This window comes from Neomonachus schauinslandi, chromosome 16 (genome assembly GCF_002201575.2).
Source record: "Neomonachus schauinslandi chromosome 16, ASM220157v2, whole genome shotgun sequence".
NCBI classification, from domain to species: Eukaryota; Metazoa; Chordata; class Mammalia; order Carnivora; family Phocidae; genus Neomonachus; species Neomonachus schauinslandi.
In genome coordinates this window covers 17,005,525-17,032,273 of record NC_058418.1, presented here as the reverse complement: position 1 = coordinate 17,032,273, position 26,749 = coordinate 17,005,525, and the positions used below count along the sequence as shown (strand labels likewise).

Below are 26,749 nucleotides of genomic sequence, written 5' to 3'. Positions count from 1 at the left end.
TAATTTTTTAAAAAGATTTATTATTTAATTTAGAGAGAGAGAGCAAGCGGGTGAGCAAGAGTCAGGGAGGAGGGGGAGAGAGAATCTCCAGCAGACTTCCCGCCGAGCTTGGAGCCTGACTTGGGGCTGAATCCCAGGACTCTGAGATCATGACCTGAGCCAAAATCAGGAGTGATGCTTAACCGACTGGTTTGGGTTAACGTGGGTTTGAGTGTACACTGACATGTAGGACTTTGTGATCTAGTGCAATACTAAGAGAACTTTCCACAGTGGTGGAAATGTTCTTTATGTGTGCTGTCCAATATGGTAGCCACCAACCCTATATGACTATTGAGTACTTGAACTATGACTAAAGTGACCCAGGAACTGAACTTTAAATTTTATTTAATTTTTAATTTTTATTAATTTAGGGTGCCTGGGTGGCTCAGTCGGTTAAGCGTCTGCCTTCAGCTCAGGTCATGATCCTGGAATCCCAGGATCGAGTCCCACATCGGGCTCCCTGCTCAGCGGGGAGTCTCCTTCTCCCTCTGCCCTTCACCCCACTTGTGCTCTTTCTAGCTCTCTCTCTCAAATAAATAATAAAATCTTTAAAAAAATTTCTTTATTAATTTAAACGTATATAGCCAAATTTGGCTAGTGGCTGTATTGAGCAGTACAGAGCTGGTAGAAAAGCAAGAAAGCGTAAGAAATTAACATAAGTGCTGGAACAAATATCCTAAGTTCTTCTGGGCACAAAGATGAATGAACATCCTAGGCTGCCCAGGCAGTTGAAGGGGGAAGAGAGCGTTGAAGCATCCCTGGGGAAGCAAGGCTGGAACTGGCTTTGGTGGCCCATGGTACCAGGGAGGCAGAGATAGAAGTGAAGTTACACCAAACTGAGGGAGCACCTTGAGCATAGGTAGGTAGGGCTAAGAGAGTCTTTCAGGGAACCGCAAACATTTTCTAAAGTGGTGGTTCTCAAACAGGGATGAATTCGTCCCCCTTAGCCCTACCCATAGGGGGGCATTTGATAATGTCTGGAGATATTTTTGGTTGTCACAACCTGAGGGGTGTCGTCATGCACTGAAATAAAGTTCTCAGACACTGATCTGAGCTGCTGTGCAGGACTGCCTCTGCAAGGGAGAGAACAGCAGCTAAATTCTGCGCATAGCCTCTATTTTATTTTTTATCAGAAAAGCAAGGACAGATGCATCAAAGGGTGGGAAAGGAGTACAAAGGGATGGCAACTATCTTGAAGCCGTAAAGCAGGTTTGCATCCTCCCCTACGCGCCAGCACTCAGGGAGGCAGTCATGGGATAAGGGAGGAGAGAGGTTTCTGCCAGCAGTCGCCAGGTGCAGGAAGGAGGACTGAGAGTTATATTCTTCCAAAGCTCTAAACCTATGCCCTGCCCCAGGGGATCATGGGATCCTGTTCATACCAGGCCATTGCGTTCAATAGCCTGAGACCAGGAACGTTGCTGATGTTTCAGCTGCTTCCATAGTCACCCCTTAGGGCTTACAATACACGTTCTAAGAATGACCCAGGGGATCATGGGATCCCGTTCAAAGCGGACTATTGCGTTCAGTAGCCCAAGAACAGGAATGCTGCTGATGCTTCAGCTGCTTCCACAATTACCCCTTAGGGTTTACAATACATTTTCTAAGAATAATTCCAGGGGGGCAGCGGGGAATTGCTACTAGTATCTAATGGGTAGAGGCTAGGGATGCTACTAACTAAATATTCTACAATGTACAGGACAGCTCCCACAACAGTTATCTAGCTTAAAATGTCAATTATGCCAAGGTTGAGAAAGTCTGACCTAAATAAAGAACAAAGGGTATCTAGTAATGAGATTATGTGAGTTTTCTTTTTTAGACTTAATATAATGACGTTCATGAATATGTGTTTAAAACTTAAAATATGAAACATCTTTGCATTGGTGGAATAAAACATTATCTTGTGGGGCGCCTGGGTGGCTCAGATGGTTAAGCATCTGCCTTCGGCTCAGGTCATGATCCCAGGGTCCTGGGATTGAGCCCCACATCGGGCTCCCTGCTCCTTGGAAGCCTGCTTCTCCCTCTGCCTCTCTCTCTCTCTGTCTCTCATGAATAAATAAATAAAATCTTAAAAAAAAAATTATCTTGTGCATTAATTTAGTATTGATTTTTTAAAAGATTTATGTATTTATTTTACAGAGAGAGAGAGTGTGCATGTGTGGGGGGAAGGGGCAAAGGGAGACGGAGGAAGAATCCTAAGCAGACTCCCTGCTAAGCAGAGCCTGACATGGGGCTCAGTCTCACCACCCTGTGATCATGACCTGAACCACAATCAAGAGTTGGATGCTGGGGCACCTGAGTGGCTCAGTTGGTTGAGCGACTGCCTTCGGCTCAGGTCATGATCCTGGAGTCCCAGGATCGAGTCCCGCATCGGGCTCCCTGCTTGGCGGGGAGTCTGCTTCTCCCTCTGACCCTCCTCCCTCTCATGCGCTCTGTCTCTCATTGTCTCTCTCGCAAATAAATAAATAAAATCAAAAAAAAAATTAAAAAAAAAAAAAAAAAGAGTTGGATGCTTAACTGACTGAGCCACCCAGGCGCCCCTAGTATTGATTTTTAAATTTGGTTTATCAAGTTGGGTTTGTAAAAGCCAATCATTTAAAACCATTGTGGAAAGTAGGAAAAGATGGGAAACTTTTTGATTCATATGATAAAGCTAACCCTAATACCTGGGTAAGAATAAATACAAATGGAAAAAGGAATTTTCCCTGGTGCCAAAAGGGAAAGAGATCCTCCCCTCCTCCCTTTTTTTTAGAGTATTTCCTTTGAGAAAAACCTGTAATTGTAAGTCCTTTCCCTCTCCCTTTGAGATGCTTGTGAATCTTTTTCAAAGCTAAATAAGCGCCTGCCCATTTTTCAGGGCAGTCAAGTCTTTCTTAAGGCCTTGCAGCCATCTCTTTGAAATGAAAACCTGAAGGACAATGCACCTCTGTCTCCCAGTCTGTGTTAGAGTTTAGCCTAGGCTCCTGGCTCCAAGTTCTAACTATCTGCTTGTCATAAAGATAGGAGAAGTTTTATTTTTCTTGGAGTAAAAGCAATTAACACAGTTGGCCACTCCAGTTACCAGGTGAATTTAGGATGAACTGTATGTTGCAAATGATGCTGCCAAGTCCTCTTACTTGAGGACAAATTATTTCTTTGAAAACATCTGTGTTATAGATTATACATGCCTGGCTTTATAAAAGGGTGAGGTTTCTTTCTGTCCTTGCAGTCTCATTAGTGATTGCCTATGAAGTGTGTTACAGTCTGCTGTGATGCTTATTCAGTAGTAAAACTGTTCTCTTTTCTACGTTGTGGAGAGGATTTTCTGCTTGGCAGATTTGATTTTTTAATTATTTTCCCAACACCTCACAAAGGTAAATTACCTCTTTAAAACCAAAGACCAGTATCACTAATGAAGATACATGCAAAATATCCAAATAAAATAATAGACTATTGAATCAACCACCCTTGGAATGAAAAATTTGTCACAGCCAAACAAGGTCTCTTTCACCATTGAAAGTAATAAGAATGCCATTTTAAATGTATACATTTTTTGCATGTATTATAATTTGACTAACAAACTATTACTGAACATTTGAGCTTTTTCTAAAGTTTTGATATTTTAAATAATACCATGAATGAATACTGTTTCCTTAGAATATTTTCCTTGAACTGTGTCCTCTAATTCTTTGCCCTTATTTAAGGTCCAATTCAGGGACTGCCGATGGCATGAAACTATTCTTCAGTCTTCTTGCCCAGGGGTGTCAAATTATTTTAATTATAGATTATCAATACAGGGTTTAATTATATACCATAAATGGGTTTTGTTTGTAAATTAGTTATGTATACGTCTATCTTTCAAGATGTCTTTTTCTGAACTCACTGGATCATTTTTTTGAACCTTAGTGGATCATCGTTTTTTTATTTACCTATCATGTAAACTATAAAAAACACAACTAAGCACTTGACTATATGCTGTCAAATGTTGAATGCAGATTTTTAAAAATTTTAGAATTCTTTTGCCTTTGACAGAATTAACTCTTCTGAAGCAAAGCTCTTATATTAGTCTCTTACCCTTATTGTAAAACAGTGCCAAACACATACTTATCCAATTACTACTTAACTTAGATCAGATTCCTGGTCATTGCCACAACTACTGAATCTTGTTCCCTTTCTTCTACAGCCAGGGCAGTTTTACCCCTTAACCAGTGACAGAAGTGGCCTTGACTGTGACTGAACCTAAATATGTTTGCTATTTCAGGTGACATTTAGTGATGTGGCCATAGACTTCTCTCATGAAGAGTGGGGATGGCTGGATTCTGCTCAGAGGGATTTATACAAGGATGTGATGGTCCAGAATTATGAGAACCTGGTTTCTCTAGGTAAGCATATCTCCCTCTTCACCCCAAAGAGGGAGATCCTCTGTTACTCAGAATTGCTGGAGATTCTCCTGAGTAAATGGCTGGAATTTTGTTCCATGTTCCCAAGGATGTGTAGAGCTCTATTGTGCCCTTCCTGAAGCTTATTTTCCCGTTTCAGTGACCATCCTTCAGAACTGCCTTTGGTTCCTTTGATGACGGTGGCCTCTCCTCCATGAGAACCATAGTTTAAACAGGTTTATATTTTTCCTGTAAGCAGGTCTTTCCATACCTAAGCCATATGTGATCAGCTTACTGGAGGATGGGAAAGAACCTTGGATGGTGGAGAAAAAACTGTCAAAAGGTATGTTTCCAGGTAAGTCATGCAGAATCAGGCACAAGAGGTCTTTGTTAAACATGCTTGTAGAAAGGATGGAGGCATTTTAGGATATTTTAGGGATATTGTCTTCAGAGATCCCAAATGTAACAAATTGAGGGATCCTTAGCTTAGATTTTTTTTTTCCCCATATTGAATTGATATTTATTTCAGGACATGCCATGTCAAAATAAAACAAAAGAGTCAACCCTCGCCTTTAACAATAATATTGTATTATATAAAAGCACTTTACAACTCCATCCCATCTTTGAGTATAAGTTAGTGGTATGTAGGCTAATGATTGTCTGAAACCTTAGCTTAGATTTTAAAACGGCCATTCCTCCATCCCAAATTATTATCTTTCTGTATTATGCTATCTAATCAAAAGTGAAGATTTTGTGATCATAATAGTTCAAATTGTTGTTTTATTTGAAACAAAATAAAGCAAATTGTTCTCTTTAAGACTACCTAAGGAAAAATATACCAATCATTTTAGGTGAAGAAAGGCTGTCAGATGGGAAATCCCTTTTCCCCTAAGGCTGAGCTTCAGAGGTCAAATGTGAACATAAGAGTTAGAGGAAGTAAAGAATGTATAAAAAGGTTTCTAGGAACAATATTTTCTATGATTTCACACAGATCTTCAACAAACAAAGCCTAATTCTTTCTGAGTGATAAAGAATATTTTGTTCATTGTTAACTTTTTAATGTACTACTATAAATTGTGCATTTTAAGCATGCTAATCTGACAGCAAATTGAGATTAATTGAAAGTTGGAGAACCAAGGCTGTGAGACAAAATGTGGTCTTCCACATAAATGTAGATATAGAATAGAATGTTGGCTTGGAATCCAGAAGACTTTATGCGTTTTTTTCTAATAATTTCACTTTTAGTTCACATACTGATTGCCTGTTTTTAACTCATTTCCCTTATTACACCCTGTTCCCATCTTTGTGAGCTGTCTCTATTTTCTGCTCCATTTGAACTTTGTTCAGAAATTATTGAATAAATGAGAATTCAGTCATGTGCTTTCTGGGGGTGGAGATGTGCTCTGTTTCTTATCTCTTATTTTTACCATAGAAGTTTCTTTTCAAGAAGTACAGAAAAAGCAGTGTTTTGCTTTCTTGATATATTTCAGATTGGGAATCAAGATGGGGAAACAAGAAATTATTAACGAAGGAGGATATTTATGACGAAGATTCACCCCAAACGGTAATAATAGAAAAAATTATAAAACAAAGTCATGAATTTTCAAATTTTAACAAGGACTGGGAATATATAGAGAAGTTGGAGGGGAAACATGAAAATCAGGTAGAACATTTCAGACCGGTGACCCTCACCTTTAGAGAAAGCCCCACTGGGGAAAATGTTTACAAATACAATACATTTAGAAGCATCTTCTATTTAAAGTCTATTCTTTCTGAACCACAGAGAATTTCTGCTGAAGGGAAATCACATAAACATGATATATTTAAGAAGAGCTTACCAAAAAAGTCTGTTATAAAAAATGAGGAGATCAATGGTGGAAAGAAACTTTTGAATTCTAAAGAAAGTGTGGCAGCCTTCAGCCAGAGCAAATCTCTTACCCTTAATCAGACTTATAATAGAGAGAAAGTCTATACATGCAATGAATGTGGGAAAGCCTTTGGCAAACAATCAGTCCTTAATCGCCATTGGAGAATTCATACAGGAGAGAAACCATATGAATGTCATGAATGTGGGAAGACTTTTAGCCATGGCTCATCCCTAACTCGACATCAGATAAGTCACAGTGGAGAGAAACCTTACAAATGTATTGAATGTGGGAAGGCCTTTAGCCATGTGTCCTCACTTACTAATCATCAGAGTACTCACACTGGAGAGAAACCATATGAATGTATGAACTGTGGAAAGTCGTTTAGTCGTGTTTCACATCTCATTGAACATCTGAGAATTCACACTCAAGAAAAACTCTATGAGTGTCGAATATGTGAGAAGGCCTTCATTCATAGGTCATCTCTCATTCACCATCAGAAAATTCATACCGGAGAGAAACCTTATGAATGTAGTGAATGTGGAAAAGCCTTTTGCTGTAGCTCACACCTTACTCGACATCAAAGAATTCACACTGTAGAGAAACAATTCGAATGCAACAAATGTCTGAAAGTCTTTAGCAGCTTGTCATTTCTTATTCAGCATCAGAGTATTCATAATGAAGAAAAGCCTTTTGAATGTCAAAAATGCAGGAAATCCTTCAACCAGCCAGAATCACTGAATATGCATTTAAGAAATCACACTAGATTGAAACCTTATGAATGCAGTATATGTGGGAAAGCCTTCAGTCATAGGTCATCCCTGCTTCAACATCACAGAATTCATACTGGAGAGAAGCCCTATGAATGTATTAAATGTGGGAAGACCTTCAGCTGTAGTTCAAACCTTACTGTACATCAGAGAATTCATACTGGAGAAAAGCCATATAAATGTAACGAGTGTGGGAAAGCTTTTAGCAAAGGCTCAAATCTTACTGCCCATCAGAGAATACATAATGGAGAGAAACCCAATAGTGCAATAAGTGTAGAAAAGCCTTTAGGCCATATGAATCATTATACATGTGAAAAATCACACAAGAGAGAAACTGTATGAATAGAATATTTGTCATAATACACTTTAGCCATAGATCTTTCCTGAAAATTTATGCTGGAAAAAAAGTCTTATGAATGTAATAAATATGGGAAGGTCTTTAGCAGTGGTACAAGCCTTACTGTCCATCTCAGTTCACACTGTAGAGAGACCATTTATTGCCTTCATACTGCCTATGAAAGCAATAAATGTGGGAAAGCCTTTAGCCAGTATTAATCCCTTAATTGACATAAGTCCACACTGGAGAAAAACCCTATATATGTAACATGGGAAAGACATTAAGCAATATGAATTTCTTATTGAGTACACACGAGAGAGAAGCAATATGAATGTAAAAATTGTGGCAAGTCCTTCAGTTAAGGTGTATTCCTTATTCTATATCCACTCACACTAGAGAGAGCTTATATGAGAAGTGTAGCAAACTGTTCACTGAGAGTTTTTATCTTGCTAGACATCAGAAGATTAATGCTAGAACAGCCTGAAGGATGTAGGAGTTACGTGTAAATCTTTCTTTGCAACGATGCTGTTTGTAAGCAGTTCTACAGAAGAGCAAATGAGTAGATTGTAACTGAATATGCCTTATAGCAGTAGCATGCAATTTTACTCAAGTCCTACATAAAAGTTTCTTTAGCTAATGGGCATGTGAAGATATTTAGTCACCCAGTGGATCCAGAAAATGTTTTAAAGTTAAAAATTAAAGCTGCAAAAGAAGTAAAAGGTGGTGTGAATAAAGTTTTTGGTCTCTAATAAAATCAGTTTGTATATAATGAACTCTTTCACTGTGACACTGATATTTCTTACAAAATTTTCTACTTTCCTCTTGAAGAATTAAGCCTTACTGTAGCCTTTAGTGGGAGACTAGCTGAGCTAGAGAAAAATGGCCTGATCTCTGTGCTAAGAATATCATTATTTTGGTGTCAGTTTCACACATTTTAATTTTTACAAGTACAGGGAGAGCATAACCAAGAAACAACAGAGCAGGCTTAATGGTGGATGTGCTTTGCAATCTGAATCCTAAAGGATGAGCACTAATTACATAGCTGTGTGCGGGCACATACACTCTGCGAGTCCTTCTAGGCAGAGTACAGAAGCCTGTTCTGTCATGTTGGCTGCATCTGGACTCCGTGATCCAGTGTCTAGTCTCAAGTTGCGTGGCACTGAGCTGTTAGGGCTGGCAGCATTACTAGTAACAGCAGCAGTCATTTCTCCATGCTGGCTCGTAGTTACGAGAGCTTACATTGAAATTAATAGTCCAGAGCTGTCCCCATTACTTTTCCTCCAGCCTGCCTACCAGTTTTGAAAACAGTTACTTGTAATATAAGTCTTCTTGAAATACTTAAAACAGTTTTCATTTTCTGTACCAAACCCCGACAGATATTCATGGTTTGTAAAGAGCCTGGCTTCAAATAGTCTAAGTTTTAGATAAATTGAATAGTCTGACTGGCCCCATGGTTTCCTATCTTGTGACTAGGCAGGTGATACATGTCAATGATTAGAACTGTCTGAACACTTAGAAGTAAAGCGCACTTATACAGCTTATATTTCAGGTTATATTCTCTATGGCATTTGATGTAAGTAAATTATTTTAAAAAAGAATGTTATGTCACTGACATAATTCTGATGTGGAATGAGTGATAGGGTTTCCAACTTTTGACAAAATATTCTGCTCTAGTACATGAACTATCTTAACTGAAAACCAAGAGGTGAAGGCACATTCCATAGCAATTCTCAATAGAGATAGTGGGTTTGGAATGGTATGGTGAGTTTTTAAAAAGAGATTTATCTTTCCTTTGATTTAGTTTTATTTATGAGATTTTGAGATTCTAAAGAACATTGAAGGATCTTTGAGAGACCTAATTAAGGAAGCACGGAATGGTATCAAACAAGGATTAAGAACCGTTGTGATTATGGGTAGACTGGCCACTATATATATCCAGTTGTAGGATAATGACATGCTTTCTGTTTCTCCCATTCTCTGCTTCCCCTGCTCTCCCAAGCACTGGTACCACAAAGATGAAGTAGTACTTCAATCCCTAGATTTTATTTGCTTTCACTACACATAGTTTTATGTTACCTTGTTATTTTGTTATGAGATGATTCATCCAAATATTCGTACTTTGTCAATTAAGAAGCATGAGCATACACATGATGACATCTTACAATGATACTGAACTAGGAAAAGAAAGCCAGGGTCAAATATAGTGAATGACTTAAAGCAGTGAGTATATTACCTTATTGGAAGATTGGGCTAAGATCATGATGTTACAGTGTCACTGATGGAGAATCATAGTCATGTCTGTTAACCATTTCTTGAGCAGATAAATAAGACACACTTTATACCTTTCAAGAGCTCAAAACTGTGTGTGTGTGCATGTGTGTGTGTGAAGAATCATGTTACCTGGATATAAATCCAAGTTGCATGTATACTGTCTTTATATGACTTTGGACAAATTACTTCACCATCTATAAATGGATAGTAACACCTCACAGGATTATTATGAAGATAAATGAGTTAATTGGTGTAAAATGTTTACAGTGCCCGATACCTCAAAAGCATTCAGTGGATATTAGCTATTAATTTCATCATCATTATTATCTTCACGTGGCTGCTTCATCATTCTGGTCTGTCCTATCTAGTGAGTCTTCCTAATCACCTGTCTCTCTTATCTACTTAATTGTTTCACTTTTTGGAGTTTCTTACAAGACACTCCCATTTCCTTCCAACAAGTCCTCCTTTGGTATTTGAGCCATTTCCCCAAATACTCCAAGGAGACACAAAGAGCACCAGATTGGAGAAGGTAAGACAACCCACCTGGGCTGCAGGAAGGAGGAAGGGTGCCCTAAAGATGTGTTTTGGAGAACAGGCAGAATGGAGGAGGCATCAGGTCCCTCTATGGAGGAGAGGTCAGGCTTCACCCAGTAAGATCAGAAGCCTAGTATCACCTCTCAGCACGAGGTCCTCTGGGCTGAGTGCCGCTGCCCTCACTGCCAGGTTATGACCGTGTTATTGAAGGTCTCTGATGCCTGGAAAGCGAGAGTAGCTTCATTAGTTTGGGGTTAGTCAGATGTGATTAGAACCTATTGTGCAGTCACTGGTACAGATCCTGAAAGAACTGAGGCACTTATCACTGAGCACTTCCCAGGAGTCTTATCTCTGTGCTGGGCATCAAAGGGGAGTCAGACACTTTAAATACGATTTTAAGCAGTTGTGTTAGGGGGAGAAATTGCCGATGAAGAAGCCGTTGATGAAAGAATGATGAGGCTGTGTGGCTTGAGAGGCACAGAAAGTAAGAGCTCTGGCATGAAAGGTGAATAGGAAGAGAATTATGATGATAAACAATATTGTTAGCAGCTGCAGAGGAGCCTCGTGGCTGGCTGTGCACCTAAACTGTGTAACGTAACGTGAACTTTAAGCCAAGGGTTTTATATGCAGCATTAAAACAAATGTTTCCAGTTCAACCCAATTCCTGGAGCTGAATCAGCCTATTGAGACTGGCAGTTGCCTTCTGTACAGTCATACTTCAGAGATATTGCAGGTTTGGTTACAGACCACTGTAATAAAGCAAGTTTGGCAATGAAGTGAGTCCAGTGAATTTTTTGGTTATGTTTATACTGTAGCCTATTAAGTATGCAATAGCATTATATTTTCAAAAAGTACATACGTTAATTGAAAAACACTTTATTGCTAAAAAATGCTAAACATTATCTGAGCTTCAGTAAGTCATAATCTTTTTGCTGGTGGAGGAGGGTGTCATTTGTCGTTGATGGCTGCTGACTGATCAGGGTGGCAGTTGCCGAAGGTTGGGGTGGCTGTGGCAATTTCTTAAAATAAGACAGCAATGAAGTTTGCTGCATCAATTGACTTTTCCTTTCAAGAATGATTTCTCTGTCGTGAAATGCTGTTTGATAGCTCGAACTTTCAAAACTGGAGTCAATCTTCCCAAACTTTGTTGCTGCTTTATCAACTAAGTTATGCAATATTCTAAATCCTTTGCTGTCATGTCAACAATCTTCACCATCTTTACCAGGAGTAGACTCCAATTTAAGAAACCATTTTCTTTGCTCATCCATAAGAAGCAACTCCTCATCCCTTCAGTTTTATCATGAAATTGCAGCAATTCAGTCACATCCTCAACCTCCACTTCTAATTCTAGTTCACTTGCTATTTCTGCCACATCTGTAGTAATTTCCTCCAATCAAGTCTTGAATCCCTCAAAGTCATACACAAGGGTTGGAATTAACTTCTTCCAAACTCCTGTTCATGTTGATAGTGTGACCTCTTTCCATGAATCATGAATCATGAATGGCATCTAGAAGGATGAATTCTTTCCATAAGATTTTTACTTACTTTGCCCAGCTCCATCACAGGAATCACTATCTATGGCAGCGATAGCCTTACAAAATGTTTTTCTTAAATAATAAGACTTGAAAGGCAAAATTACTCCTTGATTCATGGGCTGCAAAATGGATGTTGTGTTAGCAGGCATGAAAACATTAATCTCATTGTACACTTCTATCAGAGCTCTTGGGTGACCAAGTACATTGTCAATTAGACCATAATATTTTGAAAAGAATCTTTTTTTCCCGAATGGTCGGTCTTTTTGTTGTTGTTGTTTTTATGTTATGTTAGTCACCATACAGTGCATCATTAGTTTTTGATGTAGTGTTCCATGATTCATTGTTTGAGCAGTAGTCTTAACAGTGGGCCTAAAATATTCAGTAAGCCATGTTGTAAACAGATGTGCTGTCATCCAGGCTTTGTTGTTTCATTTATAGAACACAGGCAGATCAGATTTAGCATAATTCTTAGGGGTCCTGGGATTTTCAGAATGGTAAATGGACACTAGGTTTCCACTTAAAGTCATCAGCTGCGTTTGCTTCTAAGAAGAGTCATCTTGTACTTTGAAGCTTTAAGCCAGGCATTGGCTTCTCTCTAGCTATGAAAGTCCTAGATGTTATCTTTTTCCAATGGAAGGTGTTTCATTTACATTGAAAATTTATTTAGCGTAGCCACCTTCATTAATTATTTTATCTAGATCTGGATAACTTGCTTCAGCTTCTACATCAGCACTGCTTCACCTTGTACTTTTATATTCTAGGGATGGCTTCTTAAACTGCATGAATCAACCTCTGCTAGCTTCCAGCGTCTCTCCTGCAGCTTTCTCACCTCTCTCAGCCTACCTAGAATTGAAGAGTTAGGGCCTCACTGTGGATTGGGCTTTGGTTTATGGGAATGTTGTGGCTGGTGTTCACATATTTGTGTGTTCACTGGAGTAGCACTTTTCATTTTCTTCAAGAACTTTTCCTTTGCCTTCACAACTTGGCTGTTTGGTGCAAGAGGCCTAGCTTTCAGCCTCTTTTGGCTTTTGAATGCCTTCCTCACTAAACTTAATCATTTCCAGCTTTTGAGAGATGTGTGACTCTTCCTTTCACTTGAAAACTTAGAGGCCATTGTAGGGTTGTCACTTGGCCTCATTTCAATATTGTGTCTCAGGGAATAAGGAGGCCTGAGAGGAGAGGGATGGGGGAACAGGAGGTTAGTGGAGCAGTCAGAACACACTATTGATTAAGTTCATGGTATTATATGAGTGCGGTTCCTGGCACCCCAGACAATGACAATAGTGACATCAAAGATCACTGATCACAGATCATCATAACAAATACAATAATAAAGAAAAGGTTTTAAATATTGTGAGAATCACCAAAATGTGACAGAGACACAAAGCAAGCAAATGCTGTTGGAAAAACGATGTCAACAGATTTGTTTAATGCAAGTTTGCCACAAACCTCCATCAGTTTGTAAAAAAAAAATGCAAATCACAATAAAATGAAGTGCAAGAAAATGAGGTATGCCTATATAAACTTGGGGAAGTCCCTTCAAGTCTCAAGCCTTGATTTCTACATCAACACAAAATTAATTCCTGTTTTACCAGGTGGTTGTGAGAATTAAAGAGAAAATATTCATAAAGCAAACGGTGGGGTGCTTGGCACATGTGAGTTGCTTGGTGTGTTTTTCTTACTTTTATTAATCCTCCCACTGACTATGAGGTGAATGCCACAATCATCTCCGTGGCATTCTCAGCACCCTGAGACTCAACTCTAGTAAGTTTCCCATAGTCACACATCTTAAGAACACAGGCCAGATTTGAGCACCCAGTAAAAGACCATACAACTGCCCCATGACAATTGTGTCTCAGAATATTAAGGTTTCTTTTGGCAACCACACAGGTCCTCTTATGCCTCTTTGAACAAAAAATATTCCCTTGGCATGCTGTTCCTTCAGCCTAGAATGTCTTCCTTATCTCCCTTATTACCAAGCTCATCTGCCAGAGGGACTACTGTCCACCTTAAAAAGTTCACTTTAGTTGTCACCCAAGCTTCCTCAGACACCAATGGAGGAAATGAGGAATCAAAAAGCTGTAAGGCATATAGAAAATCAAGAGCAAAAAGGCAGAAATTCCTCCTTTCCAGTAATTACTTTTAATGTAAATGGATTAAATTCTCCAATAAAAGAGATTGGCAGAATGGATTAAAAAATGATCCAAGCAAATGCTGTCTACAAGTGAGTCACAGTAGATCCAAAGACACAAATATGTTAAAAATCAAAGAGTGGAAGAATTCTTCTTTGCAAATAGTAACCAAAACAGAGCTGTGGTGCCTCCTATATTAATATCAGACAAAATAGACTTTAAATCTGAAAGATTACAAGTGACAAGGTCATTATATATTAATAAAGTGTTCACAGGAAAAAGATATAACAATTATCTAATTGCACATTTGCACATCTAATAACAGACCCATCAAAATATATGAGGCAAAATTGGCAGAATTAAAAGGAGAGATAGACTTGTATGTTAATATTTGGAGACTTCAATACTCCACTTGAAATAATGGATAGTTCACCACACAGAAGATAAATAAAGGACTTGAACAACTCACTAAACCAACTACACCTAACAGACAAATAACAATACTCCACCTCAAAACTGCAGAATATACATTCTTCTCAATTGCATACAGCACATTTTTCATGATGGATTTATTTATTAGCCCATAAAACAAGTATCAGTAGATTTAACAGATAACATACATCTTGACCACAACAGGAGGAAGTTAGAAATTAATAAGGAAAAGTAGGCAAATATGCAGAAATTAAACTATGCACTCTTAAAAAATTGTTATGGTCTGAATGTTTGTGTCCTCCCCAAGTTCCTATGTTGAAGTCCTACTACCCAATGTGATTGTATTAAAAGGTGGGTCTTTTGAGAGGTGCTTAGGTCGTAATGGTGGAACCCTCAAATATGGGATTAGTGCTCTTATAAAAGAGATCCCATAGAACTCTCTAGCCCCTTCTGCCCTGTGAGGATACAAAAGAAGTCTGCGACCTGAAAGAGAGCCTGACATCGCTGGCACCCTGATCTCAGACTTCTACCCTCAAGAACTGTGAAAAATAAATTTAAGCTGCTTATAAACTACCCAATCTCTGGTATTTTGTTATAGCAGCCTGAATGGACTAAGAAAACAACCAAAGGGTCAAAGAATAAGTCACAAATCAGAAAATATCAATCAGAAAAGACTAATGAAAATCAAAACACAGCATACCAAAATTAATGGTATATAGAAAAAACAGTGCTAGGAGGGAAACTTGTAACATAAATTGCCTATATGAGAAAATATCTGGAATCAATAACCTAACTTTACACCCTCAGGAACTACAAAAAGGACAAATTAAACAAAAAGGTATGGAAGAAGGAAATAATAAAAAAACAAAGTTGAGATAAACCAAATAGAAAACAGAAAAACACAGAGAAAAATCAATGAAACCGAAAGTTGACTCTTTGAAAAGATCAACAGAATTGGCAGACCTTTACCTAGACTAAAAAAGAACACAAATAACCAAAGCCAGAATTGAAAATGGAGATATTACAACCAACCTTACAGAGGTAAAAGGGATTATAAGACAATATTAAGAACAACTGTAGGGGCACCTGGGTGGCTCAGTTGGTTAAGTGTCCGACTGATTTTGGCTCAGGTCATGATCTCAGGGGTCATGAGATCAAGCCCCTTGTCAGGCTCCTTGGGCGTGGAGCCTCCTTAAGATTCTCTCTCTTTCTCTCTCTCTGCCCCTCCCCCATCATTCATGTGTGCTCTCACTCTCTCTCTCTCAAAAAAACACAAAAAACCAAAAAACCAAAACAACAAAACAACTGTACACCAACAAATTATTTTTCTCTTTCTCCAATTTTTTATTTAAATTCCAGTTAACATACAGTGTAATATTAGTGCACCAACAAATTAGATAACCAAGCAGAAATGGACAAAATCCTTGAAACACAGAAATTATCTAAACTGACTCAAAGAAATAGAATATTTCAACAGATCTACAAAAAGTAAAGAGATTAAATCAGTAATCAAAAACATCCCAACAAGGAAAAGTCCTGGACCAGATCACTATGCAAGTGAATTCCACTAAACAGAAGAATTAACACCAATGCTTCTTCTCAAGCTTCCAAAAAATTAAGAGGAGGAAACACTCCCTAACTTATAAGGCCAACATTATTCTGATACGAAAGCCAGATAAAAAAAATCACATGAAAAGAAAATTATAGGTCAATGTTCTTTGTGAATATAGATGCAAAAATCCTCAACAAAATATTAGCAAATAGAATTCAACAGCATATTAAAAGGTTTGTTCACCATGACCAAAGAGAATTTACCCCAGCAATGCAAGAGTGAGAAGGAAATCAACCAATGTAATCCATCCCATTAATAAAATGAAAAAACTCACATGATCATCCCAATTTATGCAGAAAAGGTATTTAACAAAATCCAACAACCTTCATAATAGAAATGCTCAAAAAACTAGGAACAGAGGGAAAATTCCTCAACATGATGGTATACATGAGAAAAACTACAGCTAACATTGTCCTCAGTGGTGAAAGACTGAAAGCTTTTCCTCTAAGGTCAGAAAAAGACAGAAGACTTGCTTTCACAGTTACCATTCAGCATTGTACTTGAAGTTCTACCCCAGAGCTATAAAGCAAGAAAAGGAAATAAAGGGCATCCACAATGGAAAGGAAATTGTAAAAGTATGTTTCTGCAGCTGACATGATCCTATACATAAAAGGATTCACAAAAAAATTCACAAACACTAGTAAGGCTCATAATACATGAATTCAGCAAAGTTGCAGGGAAAATCAGTACCCCAAATCAATTGTGTATCTATGGAACAGGAATGACCAATACAAATAGGAAATTAGGAAACTCCTTCCATTTATAATAGTACCTACAAGAGGAAAATATTTAGTAATAAATCTAACCGAGGTGAAATATTTGTATGCTGAAAACTAGAACACATTGTGGAGAAAATTAAAGATGACCTAAATAAGTGGAAAGATAACTCATGTTCAAAAGAAAACAAAAAGACTTAACATTGTTAAGATGTCAATACTACCCAAAGAGATACACAGATTCAATGCAATTAAAATTCCAACAGCCTTTTTTTTTTTCCAGAAATGGGAAAGCCAATCCCTAAATTCATATGGAATTACAAAGGGCCCCAAATAGCCAAAACAATCCTAAGAAGAATAAAGTTGGAGGACTCATATTACCCAACTTCACAATTTATTACAGTGCTACATTAGTTATAACAGTATGGCAGTGACATAAGGACAGACATACAGACCAATGGAATAGAATAGAGAACCTAGAAATAAACCCTTACATATATGGTCAATCAATTTTCAGCAAGGATGCCAAGACCATTTAAGGAGAAGGACACCCTGAAAAAATGGAAAAGAAGGCAACATTTCCTAACTCATTTTATGATGCCAGAATTGTCCTAATACTAAAATCAGACACAGATACTACAAGAAAGAAAAACAAAACAAAAAGTACAGACCAGTATCCCTTATGAAAATGGATGCAAACATACTAAAAAGACTAGCAACAGACATTTCTCCAAAGAAGATACATAAATGGCTAATAAACACATGAAAAATGGTCAACATAATTAGTCATCAAAAATGCAAATCAAAACCACAATGAGATCACTGCTGAGATGGCTATAACAGGAAAATTTAAAAAAGGGAAAATAAGTGTCAGTGACATTGTGGAGAAAATGGAACCCTTTGTGCAATGCTTATGGGAATGTAAAATGGTACAGCCCTTGTGGAAACCAGTATTTTGATTCTTCAAGAGGTTAAATACAGAACTACCATATTTTTCAGCAGTTCCACTTCTAGATATATACTCAAAAGAATTGAAAGCAGGGACTCAAACAGATAATTAATCACTGACATTTATGGTGACAGCATTATTCACAATAGCCAAAAAGGATGAAAAACAATCCAAATATCCATCAACACATGAATTGATAAACAAAATGTGGCATATACATACAATGGAATATTATTCAGCCTTGAAAGGAATAGAATTCTGATACATACTACAATATTTATGGACCTTGGAAACATACTGAGATAAGCCATACACAAAAGGACAAATATTGTATGATTCCATTTATATGAGGTACCTAGAGTAGGGAAATTCATAAAGACATGAAGTAGAATAAGAGGTCACCAGCAGCTGGGGGCAGGGTGGAAGGAGGAGTTATTGTTTAATTGAATAGTTATTTGGAATGATGAAAAATTTCTAGAAATGGAGTGCTGAGGACTGCACAGCAGTGTGAATGTATTTCATACTATTGTACATTTAAAAATGGTTAAAATGGTAAACTTTATATATTATATATCCTATAATAAAAAGAAAAAAAACCTCAATACGTAATACATAGCCTTCTTGTTCTTTTTTTTTTTTAAGATTTTATTTATTTATTTGAGAGAGAGAATGAGACAGAGAGCATGAGAGAGGGGAGGGTCAGAGGGAGAAGCAGGCTCCCCGCCAAGCAGGGAGCCCGATGCGGGACTCGATCCCGGGACTCCAGGATCATGACCTGAGCCGAAGGCAGCCGCTTAACCGACTGAGCCACCCAGGCGCCCTAGCCTTCTTGTTCTAAGGAAGTTGGATGTTATGTCTTTGTTTCTAAAAGAAGTATGGCAAACGGGAGAAACCCATGCAAATTATCCAAGTCTCATATAAGATAATATATATTTCATGGTAATTTTCAGAGCGCCACAAACCACACCTGCTAGCTTTTGTCTCTTGGAACTGAGCTAACTTATCTCTGTTGGAACCCACCAGTAGACAAGTTAATGGAAATTACACACTAAGACCAGAATGGGACATGTCAAGAAAAGACAGGACCGTGTCTGTAAGTACTCACCAATTACATTGAGAAGAACCTGATTTTTTGGAAGGGTGGCAGGTCCTAACATGTAAACAAATTGCTTAATTATTTGTGGTTTTATTTCTCCTTTAAAAATTATTTTTGTAAGAATAATAGCCTCATACAGGATTACTCATTGATAATTAGTCAATACTTATGTGAGAAAGAAACATTTGTTGATGACTGTAGGTTGCTAATTACATAATGATTTAAATTCTGGAATTGATATGGAACATACAAACCCATTTCCTCATTGTAAATCTTAGGAGAATTGAGACACTGAAAGACCCAAGACATAGATGCAGGAAATGTTCAGAGAATATGTGAATTCTTATAATAATTGAGTGAATCAGTAGTTTGTAGTATGGTCTTTGGACCAGCAACATCAGCACCTCGAAACCTGGGATAAATGCAAACTCTCAGGACATTGTTCCTGGCAGAGAGGAACATCTGAACAAAGGCCTGGTAGCTGGAGAGGCTGGGTTTTAGGGAGGGAAAGAAGTTCTATTGTGTTGATGTAGTTTGGGGTGGTTGGGAGAGCATTCATCAAGGCAGAGAGGGGAGGGGTTGGAGCCTAAAGTATCTTTCCTGACATATTAGGGGTTTGGATGTCATCCTAAGAGCAACAGGGAATGTGGAAACAAAGGAGCACCTTCTTCATGCCCCAGGGACAAACTGGGTCATTAATAAGGGAACAAATGCTGGGCATGGCTATGGCATACTGAAGAATGGACCACCCCTAGAAGGCATCCTTGCAGGAATCCAGCCTCTACCAGGGTCTTTTAGTTTCTCCACAGGAGAAAAGGCCAGAGCTGTTTTTAAATTGTTTACATTCTCCGTGGTGGGAATTTTTTTGTTGGTGGTTTGTTTTGTTTTACAAACCCTTTGGGGACCCTCAACCTATGCCTCTAGGCTGAAGGTGGACTCCCAGGAAGTACCTGGTTGGAGAGAGAACTGAGGGTCTTGGTTCTATAAGCCATTTAGTTATACTTCCATATATCAGACACAACATACACCCAGTGCAAATAGAGGGAATATGGATAAATTACTATTACTCATGACTGTACAAAGGCTGTACATTTTGAAAAGGTTTCCTTTTACTAAAACATGAAAGCTAATCAGTGATCACTTGAGGCCCCAGGAGACATACAAGAAGACAGATTCACAGGTGCCTAAATGCAGAGGATTGAGAGCAATCTTGATGGCCCTTCTGAGGACCCCACCTTTCATAGGCAATGCTAGAGTTGTCAGTTTACATTTGTTTTTGTAATTTTTGCAAGAATGCCAGTCTCCCCACTGGAATATTTACAGGAATGCAAAAATATTCACAAATCATGTCTGACGTCTTAATAAAAAATAAATGGTAATATACAAAAACAAGAGGATATAACCCAAATCAGAAGAAAAACCAATCACTTAAAATGGGCACAGAATAAAAGTAAAAGTAGAAGACATTAAAACAGAATAATGTATTCCATATGTCTAAGAAGCAAGGAGAAAGACTGAACATGTTAAGTAGGAACATGAAAGACCTAAGGAAGACCCTAGTCTAACTAAAAGAGATAAAAGCTATCATTTATGGTAAATGGGATGGGACTAAGGGTAAAGTGGACATTGCAGAAGAAAAGTTTAGGAACCTGGATGATGTAGCAGTAGAAACTTTTCGAAATGAAACTAACAGAAAAAACAAAAAACAGTTATCAATGAGCAGTGAGACAACTTCAAAGGAACTAATATACATATTTAACTGAAGGCCCTGAAAGAGAGGTAGAGGGACAGAAAATCACTGGAAGAAATAATGCCTGAAATATTTCCAAATTGTTGGAAACTATAAACCTACAGAACAAAGAAGTGTAAGAAAATTTGCTGGAATAGGAGGATGCTGAGCTCGCCCTGCCTCATGTTTTCAACTAGGTATCATCCACATCCAAGTCAATAAACGTGATCCAAAGACTGGCAGAACAAACTTCACAACTAAATACAGAGAAGAAGCTGCATCTGAAAGCTTAGGAAGGTCAGAAAGGCACAGGGAGGCTGCCTGAAGGAGGGAGGGAGCTGCATTTGCAGAGAGGATGGAGAAACAGGCCCTCACACCAGGGAGCTCACATGGGGAAGACTAAACCCCATAGCATTTGGCTTTAAAAACCACAGGGCCTGAATTATGTGAGTGTGTAAAATCAGTGGGACTTGAAACCTGGAGCTTTGGAGGTCAGCTGCCTCAGCACTAGGGGAGCCAGGAAGATAAGTGATAGCTGGGTCCCTGCCCTTAAAAAAACAACAGATGCATGGAGAGGCAACATAAAAATGGCAGTTTACACAACACTGGGGGCAAACAGGAGACAGATCTCTTCATATTGATTTCAGAGCATGTTGGGGGACTTCTCCAAAAACAAGGGAGCTAGCAGGTGCCATTTTCCTCCCCAGCCCCCCACCCCTCATAAGCACAGAGCCACCTGCGAGGTTAGGGCTGCACAGACACTTGCTACCTAACCCACTAGCAGTGTGCCAAACCCATGGGTTCTCCTGAGGACGTGCCCGTTCCAAGCCTGCTAGCCTAGGCCCTGGGCTCAGGGCAAATTTGTTAAAGCCTCGAGCGCCCAGCCCAGCCATCGAGAGCATAGCTGCCACCACGCACGCCACACACACGTGCTGTGCCACCACCAGTTGTGTGCCCCCAGCCACCTTGTGTTTTATACCCAGCCCAACACCCCAAGCCAGCGTTGCATGCTGTGCCTAGCCAAACACCCACAGGTGCCATTGCACACCCTGCCCAGTCACCCCCACCAGCCACCTTCACGGGCCACGACCAGCCATGCGCTCCCCATCAACTATGTGCACTGTGCCCAGCCACCAAGTGCGTAGCTGCTGCCATGCACCCAGCCACCAGCCAGAGCCCAGCCACTGCACCGCACAGAGTAGCCTGCTCCAGCCAGGGTTGTGTGCTGTGCTCAGCCTTGTGCCCCCAGCCATCACAGCACTTCAGGGCGTCCTCATCTAACTAGTGGCCTAGGGCCGATTTAGCTAACATGGCCACCCTGCTCCCAGGTTCCCAGGTGGGCACTACCCCCAAGAGCTGGCCTGACTGGGTCCCACTAACACCACAGAGAACAAGCATGGCCAAAACAGGCAGAGGCTCAGTGTAGACAATAGCACTGAAAGGAAAAGTGACTCAGACACAGCAGCAGGGCGTAAGCAACACACATAGGATACTCTCCTGAAGTGCCAAGGTTCTGGACAGGGGACACTGCAAGCACTCCAGGACCTCTTCATAAAGTCACCACTTTCAAGAGTGGAAGACACAGCTGACTTTTTTTTTTTTTTTTTTAGCTGACTTTCTTAACACACAGAAGCAGACGAAATGAGGAGACAGAGAAATTTATCTCAAATGAAAGAATAGGACATGACTACAGCCAGAGATCAAAGCAAAAACAGATATAATTAACATGCCTGATATAGAATTTAAAGCCATGATCATAAGGATACTCACTGGACTTGAGATAAGAGTGGAAGATATGAGTGAGATCCTTAATATAGAGATAAGGAATAACATAGCAGAGATAAAGGACACAATAAATGAAATGAGAAACGTACTTGATGGAATGAACAGTGAGATGGAAGAAGGAGAGGAATGAATTAGTGACCTGGAAGGCAGAGTAATGGAAAGTAATCAAGCTGAATAGAAGAGAGAAAAGAATAGACTCAGGGAACTCAGTGACTCCATCAAACATAACATTTATATTACAGGAGTCCCAGAAGAAGAAGAAGAGAGAGAAAGGGGGGCAGAAAATTTATATGAAGAAATCATAGTTGAAAATTTCTTTGGGCGCCTGGGTGGCTCAGTTGGTTAAGCGACTGCCTTCAGCTCAGGTCGTGATCCTGGAGTCCCTGGATCGAGTCCCGCATCGGGCTCCCTGCTCGGCGGGGAGCCTGCTTCTCCCTCTGACCCTCCCCCCTCTCATGTGCTCTCTCTCATTCTCTCTCTCTCAAATAAATAAATAAAATCTTTAAAAAAAAAAAAAAAGAAAATTTCTTTAATCTGGGGAAGGAAATAGATACCCAGATCCAGGAGGCACAGAGAACCACCAATAAAATCAGTAAAAGCAGATGCACAACAAGACATACCATAATTAAATGCAAGATATAGTGATAAAAAAATTTAAAAGCAAAAGAAGTCATTAATTTACAAGGGAAACCCCATAAGGCTAGCAGGGGGTTTTTCAGGAGAAACTTTGCAAGCCAGAAGAGAGTGGCATGATATATTCATAGTGCTGAATGGGAAAAATCTGCAGCCAAGAAATACTCTATCCAGCAAGGCTATAATTCGGAATAGAAGGAGAGATAAAGAGTTTTCGACAACTAAATCAGCTCTGCAAGAAATATTAAAAGGGATGCTTTGAGGGGAAAGGAGAGATCAAAAGTGACAGTATCGAGGTAGGAAACACAAAAGCAGTAAAAATGAATATTTCTGTAAAAAATCATTCAAGGAAATCACCAAAAAGGTTATAAAATATGATAACATATATCTAAAACATGGGGAGGGGAGGAGAAAAGAATCAGTTTGAACGTAAATGACCATCAACTTAATATAGACTCTTACATGCAGAAGAGTTTATATGTAAACCTGGTAGTAACATATATCAAAAAGCACTAATAAATATGCAAAGAACAAAGAGAAATCCGAATATATCACTAAAGAAAATCAGCACAACATGAAAGTGAGAAAAACAAAAAGGATCTGAGAAAATCTACAGAAACAACCACAGAACAAGTAATAAAATGGTAATAAATATATATCCATCAATAATTACTCTGAATATAAATAGGCTAAATGCTCCAATCAAAAGATATAGGGTTAAAAGAATGGATATAAAAACAAGACCCATCTATATACTGCCTACAAGAGACCATTTAGACCTAAAGACACCTGCAGATTGGAAGTAGAAGATGGGGCGTGCCTGGGTGGCTTAGTCGGTTAAGCCTCCGACCCTTTTAAAAAATTTTTTACTTAAATTCAATTTAGTTAACATACAGTGTATTATTAGTTTCAGGGGTAGAATTTAGTGATTTATCACTTGCATATAACACCCAGTGCTCATTACATCAAGTGCCCTCCTTTATGACCATCACCCAATTACCCCATACCCCCACCCATCTCCCCTCTAGCAACCCTCAGGTTGTTTCCTAGAGTTAAGAGTCTCTTATGGTTTGCCTTCCTCTCTGGTTTTATCTTACTTTATTTTTCCTTCCCTTCTCCTATGTTCAACTGGTTTGTTTCTTAAATTCCACATATGAGTGAAATCATATGGTATTTGTCTTTCTCTGACTGACTGACTTCACTTAGCATAATACCCTCTAGTTCCATCCACATCATTGCAAATGGCAAGATTTCATTCTTTTTGATGGCTGAGTATATTCGTGTGTGTGTGTGTGTGTGTGTGTGTGTGTACCACATCTTTATCTATACATCTGTCAATGGACATCTGGGCTCTTTTCATATTTCGGCTCTTGGGGACATTGCTGCTATAAATATTGGGGTGCAGGTGCCCCTTCGAATCACTGTTTGTATCCTTTGGATAAATACCTAGCAGTGCAATTGCTGGGTCATATGGTAGTTCTATTTTCAACTTTTTGAGGAACCTCCATACTGTTTTCCAGAGTGGCTGCACCAGTTTGCATTCCCACCAACAGTGTAAGAGGGTCCCCCTTTCTCTGTATCCTTGCCAACATCTGTTGTTTTCTGAGTTGTTAATTTTAGCCATTCTGACTGGTGTGAGGTGGTATCTCGCTGTGGTTTTGATTTGTATTTCCCTGACACGGAATGATATTGAGCATTTTTTCATGTGTCTGTTAGAGGCCTCCAACTCTTGATCTCAGCTCAGGTCTTGATCTCAGGGTTGTGAGGTCAAGTCCCCCAGTGGACTCTGCCCTGGGTGTGGAGCCTACATTAAAAAAAAGAAGAAAGAAAAAAAGAGAAAATGAGAGGATGGAGAAACATCCATCATAAAAGTGGATGTCAAAAGAAAGCTGGAGCAGCAATACTTATTTTGGACACTTTAAAACAAAGACTGTAACAAGTGACAAAGAAGGACAATATATAATAATAAGGAGGACAATCCAAGAAGAAGATATAAAACTGTAAATATTTATGCACTCAACATAGGAGCACTCAAACACATAAAACAGTTTATAACAATCATAAAGGAATTAATCAATAATAATACAATAGTAGGGGACAACAACAGCCAAACTATAGAAAGAACCTGAATGTCCATCAACTGATGAATGGATAAAGAAGATGTGATATATATATGCAATGGAATATTACTCAGCCATAAAAAAGAATGAAATCTTGCCATTTGCAATGACATGGATAGAGCTAGAGAGTATTATGCTAAGTGAACTAAGTCAGAGAAAGACAAATACCATACGATTTCACTCATATGTGGAATTTAAGGAACAAAACAAATGAACATAGTGGGGGAAAAGAGAGGAAAACCAAGAAACAGACTCTTAGGTATAGAGAACAAACTGATGGTTACTGGAAGGGAGGTGGGCTGTGGGGATGAGTTAAATAGTTGATGGATATTACAAAGGGCACTTGTGATGAACACCGGGTGTTGTATGTATGATGAATCACTAAATTCTACACCTGAAACTAATACTACATTGTATGCTAATTTGAATTTAAATAAAAACTTGGAGAAAAAAAGATTTAAAAAATAAATTAATTCAATTTCTTATTTTAAAAAGCACTCACCGTGATTAAGTGGGGTTTATTCCTAGGTTGCAAGTGTGGTTCAGCATTAGTAAATCAATCAATGTGATGGTGAGTGAGTGGCCAAGCCTTTAGAGCTTGTCTCTTACTTGGTTGACTGATCACATTGAAACATCACATCAGTAAGGGAAAGGATAAAAAACATATGATCATTTCAATAGATACAGAAAAAGCATTTGACAAAATACAACATCTATTCATGAAAAAAACCCTCAACAAAATAGACTTAGAGGGAACATACCTCAACACAATAAAGATCATCTATGAAAAACCCAGAGCTGGGCACCTGGGTGGCTCAGATGGTTAAGCGTCTGCCTTCGGCTGAGGTCATGATCCTGGGGTCTTGGGATCGGAGTTCCGCATCGGGCTCCCTGCTCTTTGGGGAGCCTGCTTCTCCCTCTGCCTCTGCCTCTCTCTCTCTCTGTCTATCATGAATAAATAAACAAAATCTTTAAAAAAAGAAAAGAAAAACCCAGAGCTAATATCCTTAATGGGGAAAAACAGAACTTTTCCCCTAAGTCGGGAAAAAGACAAAGATGTCCACTCTTCACCACTTCTATTCAACATAGTACTGGAAGTCCTAGCCACAGCAATCAGACAACAAAAAGAAATCAAAGGAATCCAAACTGGTAGGGAAGAAGTAAAACTTTCACTGTTTGCAGATGACATGATACTATAGAAAACCTGAGAGACTCCACTAAAAAATTGCTAGAACCGGTTCATTTCCCAGTTTGATGCAACATGTAGCCTAATGCCCAGTAATTGTCAATGGAATGTGAATGGAAGTGATGTATGTGTACAGGTGAATATGACTACATGTCTTCCTCGATTTATGATGGGGTTCCATCCTGATATCCATCAAATGTGTTTAGTACACCTAACCCACCCCATAACATAGCTTAGCCTGGATTACCTTAAACGTGCTCAGTACACTTACATTAGCCTACAGTTGGGCAAAATCATCACATACAAAGACTATTTCATAAAAAAGTGTTGAATATCTCATGCCTTTATTGAATATTGTACTGAAAGTGAAAAACAGAATGGTTCTAAGTGTACTGGTGGTTTACCCGCGCGATTGCACGGCTGACTGGGAGCTTGACTCGCTGCTGCTGCCCAGCGTCAGGAGAGAGCATCATACTGCAATATCACTAGCCCAGGAAAAGATCCAAACTCAAAATTCAAAGGACACCTTCTACCGAATGCATACTGCTTTCACACCAGTATAAAGTGGAAGAATCCAAAGTTGAACCACTGTAAGCTGGGGGCCACCTCTACTCCCCTTCTCTCCTATTCCTCTTGGCCACTTGGATGACGCC

At 39.0% G+C, this 26,749-nt stretch overlaps 1 protein-coding gene across 1 annotated transcript in view; it reads left to right on the top strand.

Moving 5' to 3' along the window:
- The window catches only part of LOC110590229 (zinc finger protein 181), a 119,318-nt gene that overhangs the window by 19,757 nt on the left and 72,812 nt on the right, over positions 1-26,749 (top strand). The window contains exons 2-4 of the mRNA XM_021700985.2: positions 4,269-4,397; positions 4,654-4,749; positions 5,885-7,258. Of these exons, the coding sequence (XP_021556660.2) occupies positions 4,269-4,397; positions 4,654-4,749; positions 5,885-7,258 (1,599 nt within the window). The remainder of the gene's footprint in view (positions 1-4,268; positions 4,398-4,653; positions 4,750-5,884; positions 7,259-26,749) is intronic.